The following is a 20,132-nucleotide window of genomic DNA, read 5'->3' on the forward strand; positions in this document are numbered from 1 at the left end:
GCATGAACCAGGGGCTGAGGAGCTATGTGGAGTCAGTGGTTTGACATCTGAAATCTCAGTAGTTAACCTCTACTGAGCATCCACCACAGGCTGAACATCAGGCCCAGCCAGGAGAGACAGACACAAAGTGCTCTATCACATGGAACTTGTTGCCTGGGAGAAGGCAGCTGAAGGCAGTACACACAGGATTAAATTATTGCCCCCCCCCCCCCCGCCCCAGAAAGGTGGTAAGTGTTATGACAGAATTTGCTCAAGGTATTCCAGAAGCAGGAGGGATCCCAGCTCAGCTTGAGAGTGAAGTGGAGCAGGGAGGGTATTGAGGAGAAGATGACATCTATGCTCCGGCTTCAGGAATGAGTGGGATGGATCTAGGCTCAGGGAAGGGGAGGCGAGGAGGGCAGTCCCAGCAGGAGGAGCAAACAACAGCCTAATAACGTCCTAGTGACATGAGCAACCATAAGCAGGTTTATGCGAGAGGAACGTAAATGGTGAGGAAGCTGATGGTGAGGCCGAGAAGGTAAGAAGGGGCCAGAGCACATGACCTATTAAGTCAAAATATTTAGTGAAAGGCACATGGTTTTTATCTCTTGTATTTTAGTGCCAAGAAGACTATAGTGAGAACTGGAACAAGTGATTATGATAATGTTAGCTTAAACATGGTTACTATTCAAGTAATTTTATTGTTAAATTTCCAAACAGATTTTGTTTACCCAGTTTAACCTGGATGGGAAATGAACTGATGCTTTAATTGCAAATTTCCAAACTAAACTGACTCCTATCTGCCGTGTGATGACTAGAGGTATTTTTCCTACATAGTTTTTTCTTTGGGGGCCACACCAGAAGCATATGGAATTTTCCAGGTCAGGCTCTAATTGGAGCTGCAGCTGCTGGCCTAGCCACAGTCACAGCAACATGAGATCTGAGCCACGTCTGTGACCTACACCACAGCTCACAGCAACACCAGATCCTTTACCCACTGAGCAGGGCCAGGGTTTGAATCTGCATCCTCCTGGGTACTATTCGGGTTTGTTACTGCTGAGCCACAATGGAAACTCCCTAGAGGTATTTTTCTTATTACAAGTAAAGAAAAAGCCTTGTTATCTCTGATATTCTGAATTGAATACCCTCTTTCCAATTTAATTGCTCTAATTGCAAATACGTTTCATAATGCATTTGTCTTAAATCATGACTGGTCAGAACACAAAATATAAAATATCTTCTTTTATGTGAGCATGTGCTGGACCATATTCTAGGACATCTGATGATACTCAAGATTCCTTCCAGCTGCGACAATCCCAGAGCAGATTGAAGAAATACGGTTGCACAATCCGAAGCATCATTTTACGGGTGTCATTCCTGGAAACAGAAACTCTTGCCAACACTTTTCCTTAAATGCGTGGCCTAAGGGAGGTGCATTTTGAAAATGGACAAGCTCTACCACACACCAGACTCTATTTCCTGTGCAGAAGGGACTGAAGTGTTCCACAGACCCAGGTAAGGATTTAAACAGATGCTTTTTTTAAAAAATATACATTTATATCCAAAGTTACACTTCTCTATTTCTTAATGTCCCTAACCATTGCAGAAGCCACAGGATCTTTTTGCATGTCTCCAACCTGTATGATAAGATCAAATTATGGCGCATTTCTGTCCAATTACCTTGCTTCCATTTCACCTGTGGGTGATGACCTTGATTTCCTTTCGACAGGGAGATGTGAAACAGGTTGGGGGAAAAAATCTAAAAACTCACCCACACACCCTTGCCCATCCTGTGGGGCCTGAAAGCCCTGATAACAGAGGCAGCGGAAGGAGCCAGCCGTATTGTCACAAAACCCGTGACTGTCACAAATAGTGTTGTTTACACATTCATCAATATCTGCAAAAAAGACATTGAACATGAGACACAAAACACAGACCAACAGCAGATATTAATGGATAGACAGAGGTCCTCAACATCCCCTGATGAGTATGAGATGATCATGTTTACACAGAATGAACTTTTAAAACATTTTATATATAAATAAAATGTTTTGATGAATATATCTCAATAGACAAAACACCGGGTTCTGTGAGAAAACATTTACTTTTCTTCAGGAAATGTTTTCCAACTGAAATGACTGCTGCAATTGCCATGGTCAATGTTTTCTAGATGTTTTCAACTCACTATTTCCCAGGGGAGGATATTCCTACAGGGGAAATAGGAGAGAGGATTGTTACCTTTTTTGATTGCACTCAATGCTAACAGTTCTATCTGCAGAGTCAAGGGCTAAAAGCACTGGCCTGCCTGGGCCATGATTTATTCAACCCCAGAGATGATCTTGGTACAGTTTAAACACCATTCTCATAAAGGGAGGGGGAGAAGGAGAATCTGATAAGTTAGTTCAGCTATGTTGCTAGCCAGTCCCACCTTTTCTAGAGAAAAGATTTTATTCACAAGAAGCAAGCTCCTGTCACCAAGCTGTAGCCACTCAAGGTCCAAAATGTGAGCACTGCTCCAACTGATTACCTGGTGGTCAACTTGAAAATTCACTCTGTTCTTTATAAACTGGATGATGGTGGCCCTGTGGTTCCTAGCCCCCATTAATGAAAATGTTCTCATTAAAAGGGATGTCTCAGTGGTGAAGTTACAAATGGATGTATTGATACAACTCTACACTATCGTCACAGCTGCTCACTTTCCTTTCCATTCTCCCATCCCCATCTCCTTGTTTATGGCCATACTGAATGCGTCCACTTGCCAGGCTCCCTGGCCTCTCTGCCTCTGGACGACACAGCCCCCAAATACAAATTCTGGAGAAACAATCAAGAGAAAATGAAATTACTGCATCCAAATACATTTATGTTCGGATAACGGAACAAGATAACCAGTGATAAAGAAAATGACAAATAGCACTCTGACAGAATTTAGTTTGGGGGAGTCTGTACTAATAAAACTGAGTTTTCTTTAAAATTGTTAATGCCAAGTCAAAACATGTTTAAGAAGAAAAAGAAGACACATGCCACGATATCCAGCAGCTCTCTCACTTCTCTTCCTAATCATCCGACATGGTCAAGGACTATCGATTCCGAGACTGTCTCATTTGAATTGTAAAATATCAGTGACTGCAGAGTTTTCTTAACTGTCAACTCAAAACTGGGTCCCTTCTCCTTTCACGCTGAGCCCTTTCTCCTTCCCTGCCAGTTTCCTCTTCTTCTGGCCCCACTCGCTCATCCGTCTCCTGCATCTTCAATTTTTCCTCCCTAGCTCCTTCCCTCACTGCCTTTGAAAATGTTAAAATATCTTGGAAAAGCTTTTGTTTAACCATGGTGTCATCTGTAGGGTTTTTCTTTTTTTTTCCTTTTTCTTTCTTTCTTGCTTTCTTTCTTTTTTTTTTTTTTTTTGTCTTTTTGCTATTTCCCTGGGCCGCTCCCGTGGCATATGGAGGTTCCCAGGCTAGGGGTCGAATCGGAGCTGAAGCCGCCGGCCTACGCCAGAGCCACAGCAACGCAGGATCCAAGCCATGTCTGCAACCTACACCACAGCTCACGGCAATGCCAGATCGTTAACCCACTGAGCAAGGGCAGGGACCGAACCCGCAACCTCATGGTTCCCAGTCGGATTCGTTAACCACTGCACCACGATGGGAACTCCTGTTGGGTTTTTCCATCCCTTTGATTATTGTAAAACGCATCAAAAGAAATGTCTACATTCATTGCTTTTATTTCCTAATATATCTCAATAGAAAAAGGAAACAGTAACAATACGAATAACAGTAATAATATTGGTACATCCCAACGATAACTTAGTAAAATAACCTGTATAAAGTCTTCAGAACGTTGCTTGGCATGTAAGGTAGAAAGTGTACATTTACCACCATTACTATTATAATTATTACTCCTCCTCCTCTCACTCCTCCTTTAATGGCCTACAATCTGGCATTCTAACTCTTTACCTGACAAAACCCCTATGAGAAAAACCACCAATGGCCAACCTATCATTAAAATCAATGATCATTTTCCAGTCCGTCACCATCACCCTTGACTTCTTCATCTAGTCAACACCTTCTCCCTGAACTCCCTTTTTGTGACCCATGACAGAATATTGCTCTTATTCTACCTTAAGCCACTTTGGCTCACACTCGCCCTTTCTCAGGGCTCGGGCACCCCCACCCCCACCCCAGGATCTGCTTTATCCTCAGCACTCCCTTCTCCTCTGTTCTCCACTCTTTCCGCACTCTCCAGACCTCACTGGAATGAATCTGAGATCTTTGTCTCCAGCCAGGATCCTTGTGATTCTTGATCCTTTCCATTTCATCTTCTGTTACCATCTCAAACTTCCCAAGCCTCAAACCACACTCACTGTCCTGCTAAACCCCACTTCCCGACCGTCAAGAAACCTGTCTCGCCTCTATCCTTCCTTTTTAGCATTTACATCTTGGGTCAGCTTGAATGGAAAAACTCAAAGAAGTTATTTCCTGTCTAAAAAAATGAATCTCCTTTGCAGCATCGAACACAAGGAAGACACTCCATAAATCTGTTCGGATGGATTTTCAATGTCAGCATCAGGCTGGAATCACAAGTGATTTACTAATCACAACCACGAGAGGGGTAACAGCACTGTGTCATCAAGTCACTTCACACAGGCCACTGCTAATTTTAGACTTCCTGAAATGGGCATTTGTTGAAGAGATGACATTATTCATTGAACCACGGGGTTTAAGGGCTGGAAAGAAACCCAGAAGTGCTCTAATTACTGCTTCACACTGCTGCTTCCCAGTCTCTCTCAAGGGTTAGCCTCTGTCCTTTAGAACCATTTATCTAATATCTATTGGACATGTTCGCCATAAATGAACTTACTATCACTCTCCTCCTCGGCTCACCTCCATTTCTCCTGCATTCCCTTCACCAGAAAATCCAACCTGTCACCCCCGCCATGAACTTTAGTGTCAACCCCTCCTTCTGGCCTCCTCCTCCCTCCCTGATCATACCTTATCTTTCCTGATATTCCTCATACTCCTAATTGCTTTCTGTATCTCCAGTCTTGTTTGCCTCCCTCGAATCCACTCTCCACCAAAGTGCACATGGACCAGGGACATTGCTTTGCTCAGAATGTTCAATAGCTCTCTGCAGCTAGAGAATACCAAACACTATCCTTAGCAGAGCACAGGGCACAGAGCACCCTTCGGCATCTGGCGTCTGGCTACAGTTCTTAGTCAACCTCCTTCCTGGTTTATGCTCCAGCCCTACGAGGAGATTGTCTAGAGTTCTTCCAAAACCCTCTAGGCTTTAATTTCTCTCTACACCCTTTCCTCCACTAGATACTCTCCCCTCTGTCTGCTTTGCTCAGAAACTCCTCTTGGCCCTTGGTCAGCCCAGGAGACACCTCCTGTGCGGCAGATTTCAGGGCCCCTCCTTTGTGCTCCTGGAGCGTTTGGGGAGATCACGGTCCTTATCAGGGCTAGTTTTTGGGGCTGGGGAACCTTCAACTAAGCCTCATCAGCAACTCATTTCCTACTAAAATGGGACAGGGGTCAGCAGAGGAGGAGGAAAGCAAAGCAGCGTCTTAAAACCTGGTGGCATTTTAGTCCAGATTCTTGAAATAAAATCTCTCGCCTTCCTTTTCATTCATTCAATACACTTACAAATGATGATTTCTTGTTAATGAGCACCAGCTCAGGAACTGAATAAGTGACCTTAAGGTGAATAAGTCCTGATCCAGTTATAAATTACTGGGCGTCTTGCAGTCTCAGACTTACTGTAATAGTGATTAACAGAGAACGTTTAGATGACCAATATTTTGGATTTCAACGAATAGGAAAAAATAACACACAATGCCTGGAGACCAGCTCTTCAACAACTAATACTTTATGAAAATGATATACTGTAAATCTCGGCAGTTTCTTGTTTTCAACAATGAGGTGAGGTAATAGCTTAATAAGAGGACATTTGTTTCATTTGTCTGAAAAATTACCTATATTTAACAAAACCCATTATTTCATTAGAATTTTCTTTGATGACATGAGCGCCCAGAGATATTTTTCCATTGTTAGTCCTGTCTATACATAAATTATAAGAACTGCCATAACTAAGATTAACTCTAAGAATAAAGCTAAATGTCAAGAAGATATGTTACCATAGTGAAGGATAACTCTATTAAAGTACTAAAATAATTCTTCTCAGGCATCTATAAAAGCCATGCATGACATTATCTATCACCAGTCATACTGCCTACCTGGTAAGCGATACAGAAGTAACATCCAGACATCTCCCACTTGACAACCCAGGTGAATTTGGTACACTGTTGTAAGAATTGATTTCTTATGCAAGTTTCTGCTCTCTATATTTTACTAGGTAAGGCAGATATAAATATTACCATTTCAATGGAAATGAATTCAAGAAAAATGACACAGACCAAGGAAAGCAGATCATTGATGAGAATTCTCTAATAAGATTATCTAAATGTCAGAAAGACAAAGAGAGCATAATCCTGGGCGAATGGAACTTCCAGGGGCTCATTGGGAATTTGGAGTTAGTAGATGCAAACTATTACATTTAGAATGGACAAGCAATGAGGTCCTGCTGTATAGCACAGGGGACTATATCCAATCACTTGTGACAGATCATGATGGAAGGTAATATGAGAAAAAGAATGTGTGTATATGTGTGTATGTATATGTGTGTGTGTGTATATATATATGAATGACTGGGTTACTTTGCTGTACAGCAGAAATTGGCAGAACACTATAAATCAACTGTACTTTAATAAAAAAAATACATGAGCAACACTGTCAATGACTGACAGGCCCTCACTTTGACAGTCTTCACATTACCCCATTTGGGAGATCAATTTTCCCTTTCAGTAGGCTTTTTACTTAGTCTATTTTCTCAATGGACCAAAAGTTTGCCAAAATTTACTGGCTGTTATCAGGGAATCTACAAATGAGTAGAACTTCAACCAAGTACCATGTCCCTCAATTCTCATGTGGTGTCCCCCCCTCACTTAGGTAAACTGAACTGTGAAACTAAGGTGGAAATACGGAGAGGAGACGTGATTTTCTAAAAGGGGCTGGGGTCAGGTAAACCTTACTTACTAACCAAGAAATTACAACTGTGACCAAAGACCTCAACAATGCAATTCATTACAAAACCTCAATGATCCCACTGGAGGGTCTGCATTATAGGCAGACGTCTACGTGAAATTAAATGATACGATTTTCTTTGTTTCAGACACTCTTCCATTTTTTGTTTTGTTTTGAATTCAGAAAAAAGTCTTTTTATCATTTTTGTAACATCTCCTACTTCTCTTTTGTTGATTTTCCTTTTTCTTATCCTAAACAAGACGTATCCACCTATTCAAGGAAGGAACTGACAAGCCTTCCTTTGGCCGCCAGGGCCCTCTAGAGAAATGAATGTTGGGATTGGGTTGTCATCTTTGGTAACAGATCACTCAGAGGAAAATCTCCACAGTTCTTGCACAGCTGGGAAGAAAAAGCCTTCCTGTCATCAAAGCCTTTTCAAATGAATGTAGGGTTCATCTCAACTCAAAGGGACTTTGAAGATGATCCAGTTCAATCCCTTCACTTTAAGAACCAGAAAACTGAGGCCTAGGGAAATAACTTGTCTCAAGATTACCCTTTGCCAGTGGTAGAGCTGGCAAAGGAGCAGAACCTAGTGAAGGAACCATCTTCTGATGTCTATATCCACCGTGTCTTCTTGCCTCCGTCCATGGTGATAGTTCTAAAAGGTCAGTCTAGGAGGATGGACAGGACTGGCCCAACTGTGAGCTCATCAAGTATACTGGAGTCTGTCCACTGCAAAGATGGAAGCCAGAACACATACTCCTTGAGTTGACTCAGTTACTGACTCGCAGTTTAATCAAGTATCTTCTTGTTCTTTAACAAGGCCTTGACATCGAGTATCACATACCTGAAATCTAAATACTTGAGGTATTGTAAGTCCTTAAGATGCTGTTTTTCTAGGAGACCCTTGCAAGAAAGACCCATCACATGCCAAGGGTGTGTAAGCCACGGAATGTCCCAGGACCATGTCCAGCATTGGTGCTCTTTGGATCTCTCCATAAGAAGGAATGGCCCACTGTTTCAGCTCAAGGCTTCCTGACCAACTGGAACTGGTTAAATATTTGGCACCAGAATCTTAGGAGGACAGAGCCAAAGAAAGGGGGCTTATACTGGAAGGGATGTAGACTTCCTGCTTCAGGGGAAACGTAACCCTCACTCTCCTTACTGAGAGGAACGGAAGCAGACCAGGAGACAGTAAATCCTGGCCAAGAAGTGGGATTGAACAATGTTAAGCCAGCGGAATAGCTGCCTAAAGGAATTTTTAAATGGCATGGCTGCTGGCCCAAAAGAGATTAAGGTCTGTCTCACAGCAAAGGAGAGAAGCCAGGATTAAACGGAAGATGAGTGCAGGCCTAAAGAAAAAAAACACAATTTAGCCAATAGGAAATTAAAAACTGGATTTGGAGATGGTCCAGACAATACAATAGGATATGGAAAGAGCCTTCAAAAAAAAAAAAGGTCCACTGAGGTCTGGCAACATCCACAAGACTGAAGAATATGGGCCCTGCGTGTTATGGAAAATAACTTTTTTTCTGGGAAATGAAGATGAGCCAGAAAACAGCAAAAGATGACATCCCTGTGTGGAGCTTGTTGTTGCCTGACAGAGAAGAGTGGGGGGAAGACCTGCAGACGTTGATGGTCACAAGTATGTTTCAAAAGCTCACGGCCTACGATAAGCAACCAGAAATGACAGAGGTATAGCAAGTTTATTTCCAATCCAACTTTCTAGCACATAAACTCTGGAAAACACTGCTGGCCAATGATAAATCTTTTTTTTCCCCCCAGGCTGAAACTCACTACTCTAAAACAGATTGCCTTAAATTATTCTTCAAAAATTACCCAGAGTAGCCTCCCAATTGATATGGGAACAGCCAGAAGTTCCTGAGAAACAAAAGCAAAACTTTGCTCTGATTTTAAACAGTCAATAAGCAGACAACATACACTCATCAGTCACGGTTAAAGACGCTAGTGGAAAACTACCCTAAAAGCACACTCATCATCACCCCAGTCATCTTATCCAAAGACATAGGACTCATCCTCAAATACCTCCCTACATGAAAGCATCATGCTCCTCTGATTTTTTCTCTTGCTCCATCTCCAACTTCTCCCCTCTTCTCCAGCCTCACTCAGGACCTCATTGTCTCTCACCTGAATTCCTGCAATGGCGCTCTAATGGGACTTGTGTTCTCAGCCACTCACTGTCACTTGCATCCTAACCCATCCTCCATAGTAAGAGAATGGTTAACCTATTACAACAGTCCAACCAAGTAATTCTCTGCTTCAGGCCTCTTTAGATATTCTCCATGGATAACAGTATAAAGGTTTTTGCCACGTGTCTTCTGGAGCTCATCCATACTTGGCTTTTCAGATCATCTGCTTTCCTAGCTGCACATCTGCTCCTGCATCTTCTGCTTTCCTCTTTCCCTGTCTATTGACTTATTCCATCAGGATCAAACATTTCCTGCTACCATCTTAAAAACAACAAAGAGTCTCCTGGCATATCACCCCTTCAGCTAGAACCATATTCCTCACCCTAACAGCCAAGGTTCTGTATTTTTCCTCACGTGCTATGTCTCTCTGTTCTCATTTGCTCCTGGGTGGGTCTCATAAATAGGACTCCACCAAAATGGCTCTTGGTAAGGTCATCATTTTATAAAATGCAAAGGACTCTTTCATTAAATTATGTTTATAGTTGGTTTAAAATAGTATGCCAATTTCTACTGTACCACAAAGTGACCCAGTCACAAATACATGTACATTCTTTTCTCTCATATTATTTTTCATCATGTCCTGTCCCAATAGATTGGATATAGTTCCTTGTGCAGAACTTCATTGCCCATCCATTCTAAATGTAATAGTTTATATCTACTAATCCCCAAATCCCAGTCCATCCTACTCCTTCGCCCACCCCTGGAAACCACAGTGTGCTCTCTATGCAAAGGACTCTTCTTGCCACCTTAACAGATCTCTCAGAGATGTTTAATGCACTTGACCACTCTCTTATAAAAATCACCTTCTTCCCTTAGATTCCACGGTCCTATTTGCTCCTGGGTTTTCTCTTAATCCTCTGACAACATTCCCACCATGCTTCCCTTTTACATGACCCTTAAATGTTTCTCAGGGCTCAGTCCTAGGCCTTCTTTTCTTCTCTTTCCATGGTCTCTCTTCACGTCCTGATCCATCTTAATAGCTTCAAATACCATCCATATTTGACCTAACATGGACCAGAACCAACTTGATCCAATTGCCTGCCTGTTACACCCACATGGATACCTCAAGGGCAACTCTAATTCAATATACCCAAGTCAAATTCTTGATCTTTTAAAAAAAATTTGCTTCATTTTTCACGTCAGCAAATAGCGCCACCAGATATCTACTTGTTACAACCAGAAGCAGGGAGTGATTCTCAATATCCCTTCTCTTTCCTACTCTATACCCAACCAACAGTGTGCTCTAATCCAGTACCAAGTTCTAGCTCCAAAACATATCTTGAGTTTCATTTCTCTCCATAACATTGTTACTACTTTAGCCTGAACTATCATTACGTCTGACCTGATCAACATCTGAGAAGACACCCTGACTTTTCTCCTGCCCCTTTATTGATTCCATTTCCAAACAGTACTCTGGGCGATACACGCTTTAAATATAAATTAGAGTATTGAATAACAACAAACCTAAGAGTTCACCAATAAAAGAGAAAGAAAAAAACCTCTACAAATGCAATGATTTCCTTCTGCTTATCTTTAAACAAACCACACCAACTAGAAGAGGCATCCCAATAACAAGTATGAAAAAGATAGGCATCTTAGAAATGATGAAATATAGTATATCACTGCCCTGCTTAAAATCTACCAATCTGCTTCAGTTATACTTAGAATGATATTCAAACCCTTAATGTTTTCTGTGAGGCTTTGTGTATTCTGTCCTTGATTCTCCAGTTCATCCCCCATTGTGCCACCTTCCATCTACACAGCAGGTTATTCACCTCCCTGAATGCACCTCGAACATTCCTGCCTCAGAGCCTTTGCCCTTTCTACACCTCCACCTGGGAATGCTCCATCCCGCCTCACTCTTCCATGGGCGACTCACTGCTCAGGGCTCAGCTCAAATACCATTTTTTAAGAGACCCTTTAGGTGAAATTAATGAGCTTTCCTTCCTCCTTCCTCTCATTGACTCTATTTTTTTCCCCTCACAGGAGCGTCTTAATATGTGGTTATATACTTTCAGAAAAGCTTATTTGTGTGTTTACTGCCTGTGTCCTGCACATGCAGTTCCCAGAAGCAGAGGCCATGTCTCCTTTGTTCATCCCTGTATGTCCATAGCCTTGAAAAAAGTTTGGCATATAATAGGTGTGCAATAGTGACATTAAACATGGTACTGTTTAATATAAAAACAAGTAAACCTTCCATAATCCAGCCTTTGCCTACTTCTTTAGCTATATCTTACATGTCATAGTTTTTCCTTCTCAGACATTCAACTGAAACTAATTTGCTTAGTATATCCCTAAACCCACACAATATTCCATGTCTCCAAATCTTTGCTTGTGGCATCTATTCTGCCAGGACACACTATCCACCAGAACTCTCAAGTCATATTTTTCGCTTAGATAACCTTCCTCTGCCCTTCAAGCTCTTCGAAACTCTGTGGGAGCTTCTTGGAATTTTTTTTTTTGACTCAACCTTGTGTTTAAAAATGCATCTGTTCACACAGGCTCTTCCTGCTCCTCACTAAATACTTACAGAGATCTTAAATGATGGAACATCACATTGTCACCAAAACACAAGGCTGAGCACTCACAGCCACAGCACAGGAGAAAGAACCACAGATGCAATGGGGCTGGGCTGCAAAAAAACAACTGGTGACCTAGCTGTTTTCCATCACAACTGAAAGCAATGGTGAACAAAGCTGCCCTGGAGACCGTTTAAAATGCAGAATTTATAACTCGGGAACTTGTCTTTGAAATTTTCAAAGGCAAACTTAAATGCTCTTCTAGAACAAAGATAAAAGGACAAACTGATGGGCAAGAAAACATTCATTTTTTATCTCAGATATGTAAAAGTGTTAAATACAAAAAAACTCCATGAAGATAAAATACTATATGAAATATAAAATTGTTCACAATAGAATAGGAAAAAGTGCTTATATAAAGAAATGAAGGTTGCAGCACTGTTTACAACAGCCAAGATACAGAAGCAACCTAAATGTCCATTGACAGATGAATGGATCAAGAAGATGTGGTACATATATACAGTGGAATACTATTCAGCCACATAAAACAAAGAAATAATGCATTTGCAGCAACATGGATGGGCCATGAGATTATTACAGTAAGTGAAGTAAGTCAGACAAATACCACGTATCATTTATATATGGAATCTAATAAAAATGACACAAAGAACTTATTTATGAAACACAAACAAACTCACAAATTATTGTGGAATTTGGGGCATATGAAAATTCCCAGGTAGCTGGGGCAAAATCAGGGCTGTGGCTGCCAGCCTATACCACAGCCACACCCACATGGGATCTGAGCTTTATCTGTGACCTACACTGTAGTTTGTGGCAATGCCCAATCCTTAACCCACTGGGTGAGGGCAGGGATAGAACTCGCATCCTCAGGGACACTGTGTCAGGTTCTTAACCCACTGGGCCACAACAGGAACTCTTTAATTATTATTCTTAATACACATAAACCAGAAAAACTCCACTTCAGGCAGGCAAAAAATATCTCACAAAAAAGAGATTAACCTCACTAACATTAAATGCAAAGTGAGATGTTAGTTTCTTATCAAATTAACAGGAAAGTATGAACATGAGTTTCTTTTGGGAGGGAGTGTTATGAACTAAGAGGTATCACTGGATGCTGATGGAAGCAGAAACTGGGAGAACACTTCTGGAAAGCAAGGAGGTTACATATATTGTTAAGACCCACAAAGTTGCTAATATCCTTTGATCTTATAATTAAATATTTTAGAATCTAGTTTAAAGACACAATCACTGATGAAAAGAAATGTTTATATACAAATTTCTTCATAAAGCATTAAACAGCGATAAGAAAGGAGAGTGTCTATATCTCCATAATTAGGAGCATAGCTTTAAAAATATATGGTAAAAACATAAAAGGGAATTATGCAGTCAAAACTTTTAAAGAAGATTTAAATATCATAAAATATAAATAAAATGCTAAGTGAAAAGTAAAGATAAAAGCATATAACCTCATTATAACAAGTACTAAAAATTATAAAAAAGAACTAGACCAACTATTAACTTCATTGATTGATAAATGATTTTTTTTTACTTCCTAGCATCGCCCAAGTTTCTCACAGTGAGCACGTATTACTCTTAAAATACACTTGCAATTAACTATTTGAAGATGTGAAAGTAAAAAATTATTCTACTTGCATACATACCCAAGTATATTCTGCACTCTAACAGCAATGAGTAAAGTAAAACTATACAGAAGTAGATTAGACTTTCATATTCTAAAATATATTGAAAAACTTGCAACACTTACATACTTCTTCCAATTGAAATTTAAGAAAGCTGACTGTTTTAAGATAAAATATTTTGCTTGAAGTGATAAAAATTACTTAAGAGAAAATGCTGATAATTATTACTACTAGTATACGCATATTTTAAGTTAGGAAAATAGCAATTTTCAACAACTGCAACTCCAATTGAAAAAAGTGAAGCAAACAAAACAATCAAAATCCCCCAAATGAAAAACTTTTAGTACTTTTTAATCTAACCAAGATTTTTTTTTTTTTTTGCATACAATGCTATATTTGTTTAGTTCCAAAAATTCTGAAGACCCTGCCCAGGAGTACAATCTTCTGAACATGAATTCAGAGATTCTGCTGAATGAAAAATGAACACTTTGGACCTAATCCCTTCCTCAAATACAAATGGTAAATTGCCAGTTGTAAATGTTTTCTATTTGAATACTGACTTCTCTACTATATACAAAGAAGTGTTGCATACAGTTTCATTTTTTAATATGTGAAAGAAGAACTTAGGCCAATATATTTCAGATCCCAAACATATCATAACTTTTGGTGTATTTTATTTTCCTTTCACTCACTATTCAGTTAAATAATCACAGGAAAACATTCTTAAAAAAATATATATACATATATATAAAAGCAGAGTGGGAGAGTGAGATAATAAAAACTACCCCAAAAGAGGTGTGGGAGGAGGACAGGAAGAGGAACAAGGAAATTGGACAAGTGGAAAACAGAGTAAGGTATAGATCCAAACCTTCCAAAGACCATTAATTGCATTAAATGTATTAGAACTAAATTCTCCAAATAAAAGACAAAGAATTAGAAAAGAACTAATATATCCTTTTTACAAGAGAAAGAAGAATATAAGAACATGAAAAGATAGGAAAAGATAATGCAAAATCTAAAGGGAAGAAAGCATATGCAGCTACACGAAAGAAAAAGTAGATTTAAAGGTACAATGCACTGATAGAGACAAACAGTCACACTTCAAAGGGATGAAAGGAAGATACGAAGCCTCTATATCTAATTCTACTGTCAGAAAATATATACAACAAAATCCAATGAACTAAAGTTAGAAACATAAATATTCATAATAATGAAGATCATAAAATGCCCCCTCAGCAAGTTATGTAATAAGCAGACAAAAAACAGTAGGGATAAAGATGATTTGAACAACATAATTGATAAGCTGGCCCTAATTAACATATGCAGGTCCAATTGCACATGATTTTTTTTGGAGGGGAAGGCCCATCTGTGCCATGTGGAAGTTCCCAGGCCAGGAATTGAACCCAAGCCACAGAAGCAACCTAAGCTACTGCAGTAACAATGCCAGATCCTTGACCCACTGCACTGCAAGAGAAGTCCTTCAATTGTAGATATACATTGTTTTCAAGTACACAAGGAATATTTACTCAAAGTGACCGTATTTTGAGCCACAGCAAATTTCAAGGAATAAGGCGAAAATATGTTCTGACTAGAGATAGAAATTAATAACAAAAAGATAATTAAAATCTCTAGATTTCTCGATATTAAGCAAAACAACTCAATTCATTGGACAAAGAAAAAAATGGCAATGGACTTGAAATATTTTTATCTGAATAACGAAGTGCATCAAAACTTGTGGATGCAAATAAAGCCATTCTTGGAATACATACATGGATATAATAAATACATATATTAGAAAAGTTTGAAATCCAATGATCTATCTTAAGAAGTTAGAAACAAAGACAAAATAAACCCAAAGGAAGTAGAAAAAAATATAAAAGCAGAAATTAACATAACAGCAAATAAGAAAAATACAACAGAAGAAAGTTGTTTCTTTGCAAAGACCAATACCCTCTAGGAACACTGATTAAGAGAAAAACAGAAAGTACAAATTCCTAAAACAAAAACCAGAAGGTATTACTACACATTCTACAGACATTAAGGAGAGATAAGAAGATATTATGAACAACTTTGTGTCAATGTACTGGAAATTTTATCTCAAGTGTATAAATTCCTTGAAAAACAAAAGTTAACAAAACTGACTTAGGTTATTTTACCTTTTAAAAGAAACTTTGACTGCCGTTTAAAAACTTTCATAACATACACAGGCCCAAAATAAAACAAATCCAAAAATCCCAGGCATAAATGACCTTACTTGGGAATTCTTCAAGGAATATGAGGAATAAGTACTGCCAATATTAAACATACCCCTTTTTTAGAAAAACTGAAAGAAGGGGTACTTTCAACTTATTTTATGAAAAATGATTCCACAGTGTTACCAGAACATTACATGAAAGAAAAATTTACATGAACACAGATGCAGATATTCTAAACAAAATGTTAGCAATTTGACTCCAAGGATATATAAAAAGGATACTACGCCATGACTACTGGGTTTATTATAAGGGTATTTTCACTAAAAAAAATTTAAAATGGCTGGAATGTGCATGTGATGGTGGATACTGACGCCCTCATCCTGGACCATGACAGGGAAGCCACATGTTGAGGAGAGCAGAACAAGACAGGTATCACCTGAGTTCCAGTACTGCAGACTAGCATTCTCAACCCTAGATTATTTGTGCTTAAACAGCTACATAGAGAGAAACTCTCGTCTTGTTAAAAAAAAAAAAATCCGGCTATGTAATTTGCATTAACAGAATAGAGGAGAAAATAACTATTATTACAAAAGCATCTACTGTAATTCAATCACTCATAATAAAGACTTAGCAAACCATAATCAGAAAAGAGAATTTTCTTATCTGATAAAGAGTATGTATTAAAAAAAAAACTATGGCAAATGTCATACTTGAATATTAAGTGCTTTTCCTGCTGAGATCAGGAATGAGACGAGGCTAGCTATCACTGCTTCTATGTCATAGAAATCCTACAAAGTGTAAGGTAAGGAAAGGCACAATCATTGAAAAAAATAAGTAAAGCTAACACTATCCTTTATCTACAACATAACTGCACATGTACAAAATCCAAAACAATCTGCTAATAATCTAATAGAAATAAGTTAATTTAATAAGGTCATGGGTACAAGGTCAATGTACAAAAACCAAATACAGCCTGATATTTAATAATGTCATTGTTTGATTTTGAAGGAAAAATGCTATTAGTCGTTACACCTGGTTTTTGTCCTTGAATAAGCATGTATGTATATTGTCTTGTGTTTTTATTTTTACACCATATTGTATTACGACACTTTTAGTATTCACCAGCATATTCACTGTCTGCCTAAAATATGCAACTTTTGCGTTACAATATGAAGTAAAGGTCTATGAAGTATGCATTTTGTGTAACTAATGTACAAACACAAATTTTATAAAATTGTACAGTTTTTTAAAAAATTACTCACAACTAGCAAATGGCTTAGATGTAGCATCTTTGCATTAATTAAATGCTCCTTAAAATATAATTAATGTGCAGTTTTAATATCTGCTAAATTTAGAGTGACTTCATCATAGTTGTGATTTGCCACAGGATGTCCTTAACTAATGCCTGGACTGGCTGTGTTCTAGTCTGTCATGCTGTTACAATCTGCATTGGTGCTAGTCAGAAAATTCCTAGCTCACGTAGCCCAAAAGGGTGCCAGGGAGGGGTGGATTACCAGTATTGTCCAATAAGCCAAGGTTTAAAGACTGTATAAATGCATTTTATTTTAAATAAAAGCAAAATCTTAAAAAAAACAAAAAACCAAATATAGCTCTATATACTAGTAACAATTAAAAGATTAAAAAAACTTTAAATACCATCCACAACAGTATAAAAATATTAAAAACCTAAGCATACTTCTATAAACACTGTTGTAGACTTTACACAAAAAGCTGCAACTAAACTCCAAGATAACTGAAAGAAAACCTAAACAAATTGAGGGATATGTCATATTTATGTGTGGAAGACTCAATATTGCCAAATATGAAATCTCCCCAAAGTGACTTACTGAGTCGTGTAAGCAATCAAAACCTAAGCAGAGTTTTTTTTTCTTTTTTCTTTTTTTGGCAAAAACTGGTAAGATGATTATAAAACTCTTATAGAAATGCAAAGTGCCATGAATAGAACAGGCCTGGTAATCTCAGTGAAGATCGAAATGCAACAATTTAGAATTTACAGCACCATATATTAAAATTTACTATAAAGCTACTGTAATTAAGACGGTATGCTCTGGGTACAAGGACAGATAAATAAGCCTACGGATAGAATGAAAAGGAAGGAAAAGACCCATATACATTTGACCACATGCTTCACAACAGAGTAACCACTACAGAATAGTGGGAAAAGGGTTCTCATCTCAAATGGTGATGACCATACATTTAGGGAAAAAAAAATCCTGACCTCTATTTCGCACCTTATACAAAAATCAATTCAGGATGAGGAAAGATTCCAAATGTAAAATATGAAACAATAAAGCTTTCAGAAGAAAATATAAAAGGGTATCACAATGACTTCAGGGTTTGCAAAGATTTATGGACACAAAAAGTACTGATCTCAAGTGAAATAATTAAAACACTGGACTTCATTAAAATGGAAAGAACTTGGGCTCATCATCTGGAGTTAACCATTAATAGAACTGTTGTAGTGAGCACCCCATTTTAAAGAGGCATGTTATTCAGAAGTAGGCAAAACAATACTATGCGAGTAAAGAAGGGTCTGAAAAGTTGTTGCATATCAGTTCTCACAAGAGAAATACAAATTGACACCACGACGAAATGCCATTACTCTGCCTCTAACCTTTGAAAGGACCAGCACCACCGGTTGATGAGGATATGGCACTGGAAGTCTCATGCTTCGTTGGTGGCAGGGTAAACTGGTACGCTGAAAACCTGGCTGTAATTCTGAAACCGAGACATTCATATGTTCTATGACCTCTAAATCACACTTCCAGATAACAGCCAACAGAAATTAGTGATTACATCCACCAAAAGGCACGTTCAAGATTACTCACTGAGGCTTTATTTACAACAGTCCCCAACATGAAGTAATCCAAATATCCATCAGCACTAGAATGGAGACCTAACTGTAGTATATTCATTTAATGAAATCCTATACAGCAGCAAAAATAAAGTACTGCTACACATAACAGAGATGAAGTTTACACATTGTTGAATGAAATAAACGGGACACAAATGAGGAGCTAATGCATGAGCCCATCGATGTAATGCTCAAAAACAGGCAACACAAAGCCATGGTTAATGAAGACAAAATAGTGGTTACTGCTGGGTGTGGGTAGTGGGGAAGGGGGTGGGTGATAATCAGGAGGAAGCCTGAGGGGAGGGTTCAGGGGCTTGTTACAAGAATGCTTACTCTCTAAAAGTTTATCAATTTGTACCCTTATGATTTAGGTACTTATTTTTATACATTTTAAGCAATTCAAAAGTTTTACTGAAGGAAAAAAAAAAAAAGCCAATCCACACCGCTATATTTCCTGGTTAAAGATGATCTTAACCATTCCAAAAGCTCATTCTGTCTCTCTCTCTTTTCTCTTGGTAAGAGATACCTGTATTAGACTACAACATTAAGGGGCTCAGCAGTAATCCTGGTCACCACTCCCTGTCTGTCCATGGTAAACCATTCAAATACTCTGAAGCTTAATTTCCTCCATATGCACATGAAGTCAAATTTATTTTTGTTTCTGTTGTTCTTAAGTAGGAATACAGGTGAAAATAAGAGGACCAGTGTAACATGATGCATCTTTTCTTAAAGTTTTGGCATTCCTATGTGAAGTACTGCAAGTAAAGGGAATCATTTGACTACTCTGTCTGGATTGTGCTACCATTTTGTGTCTTAGAGAAGGTGATGGAGAATTACTCTGGAATGAATTTTTACATAATTTTCTTAGAATTATAACAGCATTGGTGTATGTTCAGAAAAGACTGGGATCCTAATATTCTAGGATATAAGGTTTTAGGAATTAGGAATATTTAAATAGATAATGAAAAATGGAAGACAAACACATGCGATGTACGAAAGGGAGGTTATATTTGATTATGGAGCATTAATGAGGAAATACTAGATCTGGATCAATCCAGCTTCCCATGCCCCTCGACAGCAACACCCCCTCTCCAGGTGCATTTGAACTGCTGAGAATGGGTTCCTGTTCTCACTCCTTTCCCCACCCCACAAATTTCAAATTAATACAGCTAGGGAGTTCCCATCATGGTGCAGTGGAAATGAATCTGACTAGGAACCATGAGGCTGCAGGTTCAATCCCTGACCTCACTCAGTGGGCTAAGGATCCGGCATTGCCATGAGCTGTGGTGTAGGTTGCAGACACAGCTCGGATCTGGCATTGCTGTGGCTCTGGCGTAGGGCAGAAGCTACAGCTCTGATTCAACACCTAGCCTAGGAACCTCCATATGCTGTGGGTGTGGCCCTAAAAAGACAAGAGACAAAAAAAAAACAACAAAAAACAAAAAAACAAAACAAAACAAAAAACAGCTAGTAAGTCTTCTACAGGAGAGTAAAACATAAAATTAATGAGTTTTTAAATTTGGGGTTTTTTTTCTGAAGACCCCCAAAATCCTAAGAAACTTTCAAGTACGTAAATTATGTCCCTTATCCTCATTTCCATTGGGCTTTTGAAGA

The 20,132-nt window shown here is 38.7% G+C and overlaps 1 protein-coding gene across 12 annotated transcripts in view; it reads right to left on the minus strand.

Moving 5' to 3' along the window:
* Positions 1 to 20,132, minus strand: part of LTBP1 (latent transforming growth factor beta binding protein 1) — a 420,392-nt gene that overhangs the window by 50,894 nt on the left and 349,366 nt on the right. For 6 of the 12 annotated variants that reach the window (XM_047782305.1, XM_047782304.1, XM_047782302.1 and 3 more), the window contains one exon: positions 1,751 to 1,876. The exons of the other annotated variants lie outside the window; for them this stretch is intronic. In XM_047782305.1, coding sequence (XP_047638261.1) covers positions 1,751 to 1,876 — 126 coding nt within the window. The remainder of the gene's footprint in view (positions 1 to 1,750; positions 1,877 to 20,132) is intronic. 12 annotated transcript variants of the gene reach the window in all.

Source organism: Phacochoerus africanus, chromosome 5, assembly GCF_016906955.1.
Source record: "Phacochoerus africanus isolate WHEZ1 chromosome 5, ROS_Pafr_v1, whole genome shotgun sequence".
Taxonomy (NCBI): domain Eukaryota; kingdom Metazoa; phylum Chordata; class Mammalia; order Artiodactyla; family Suidae; genus Phacochoerus; species Phacochoerus africanus.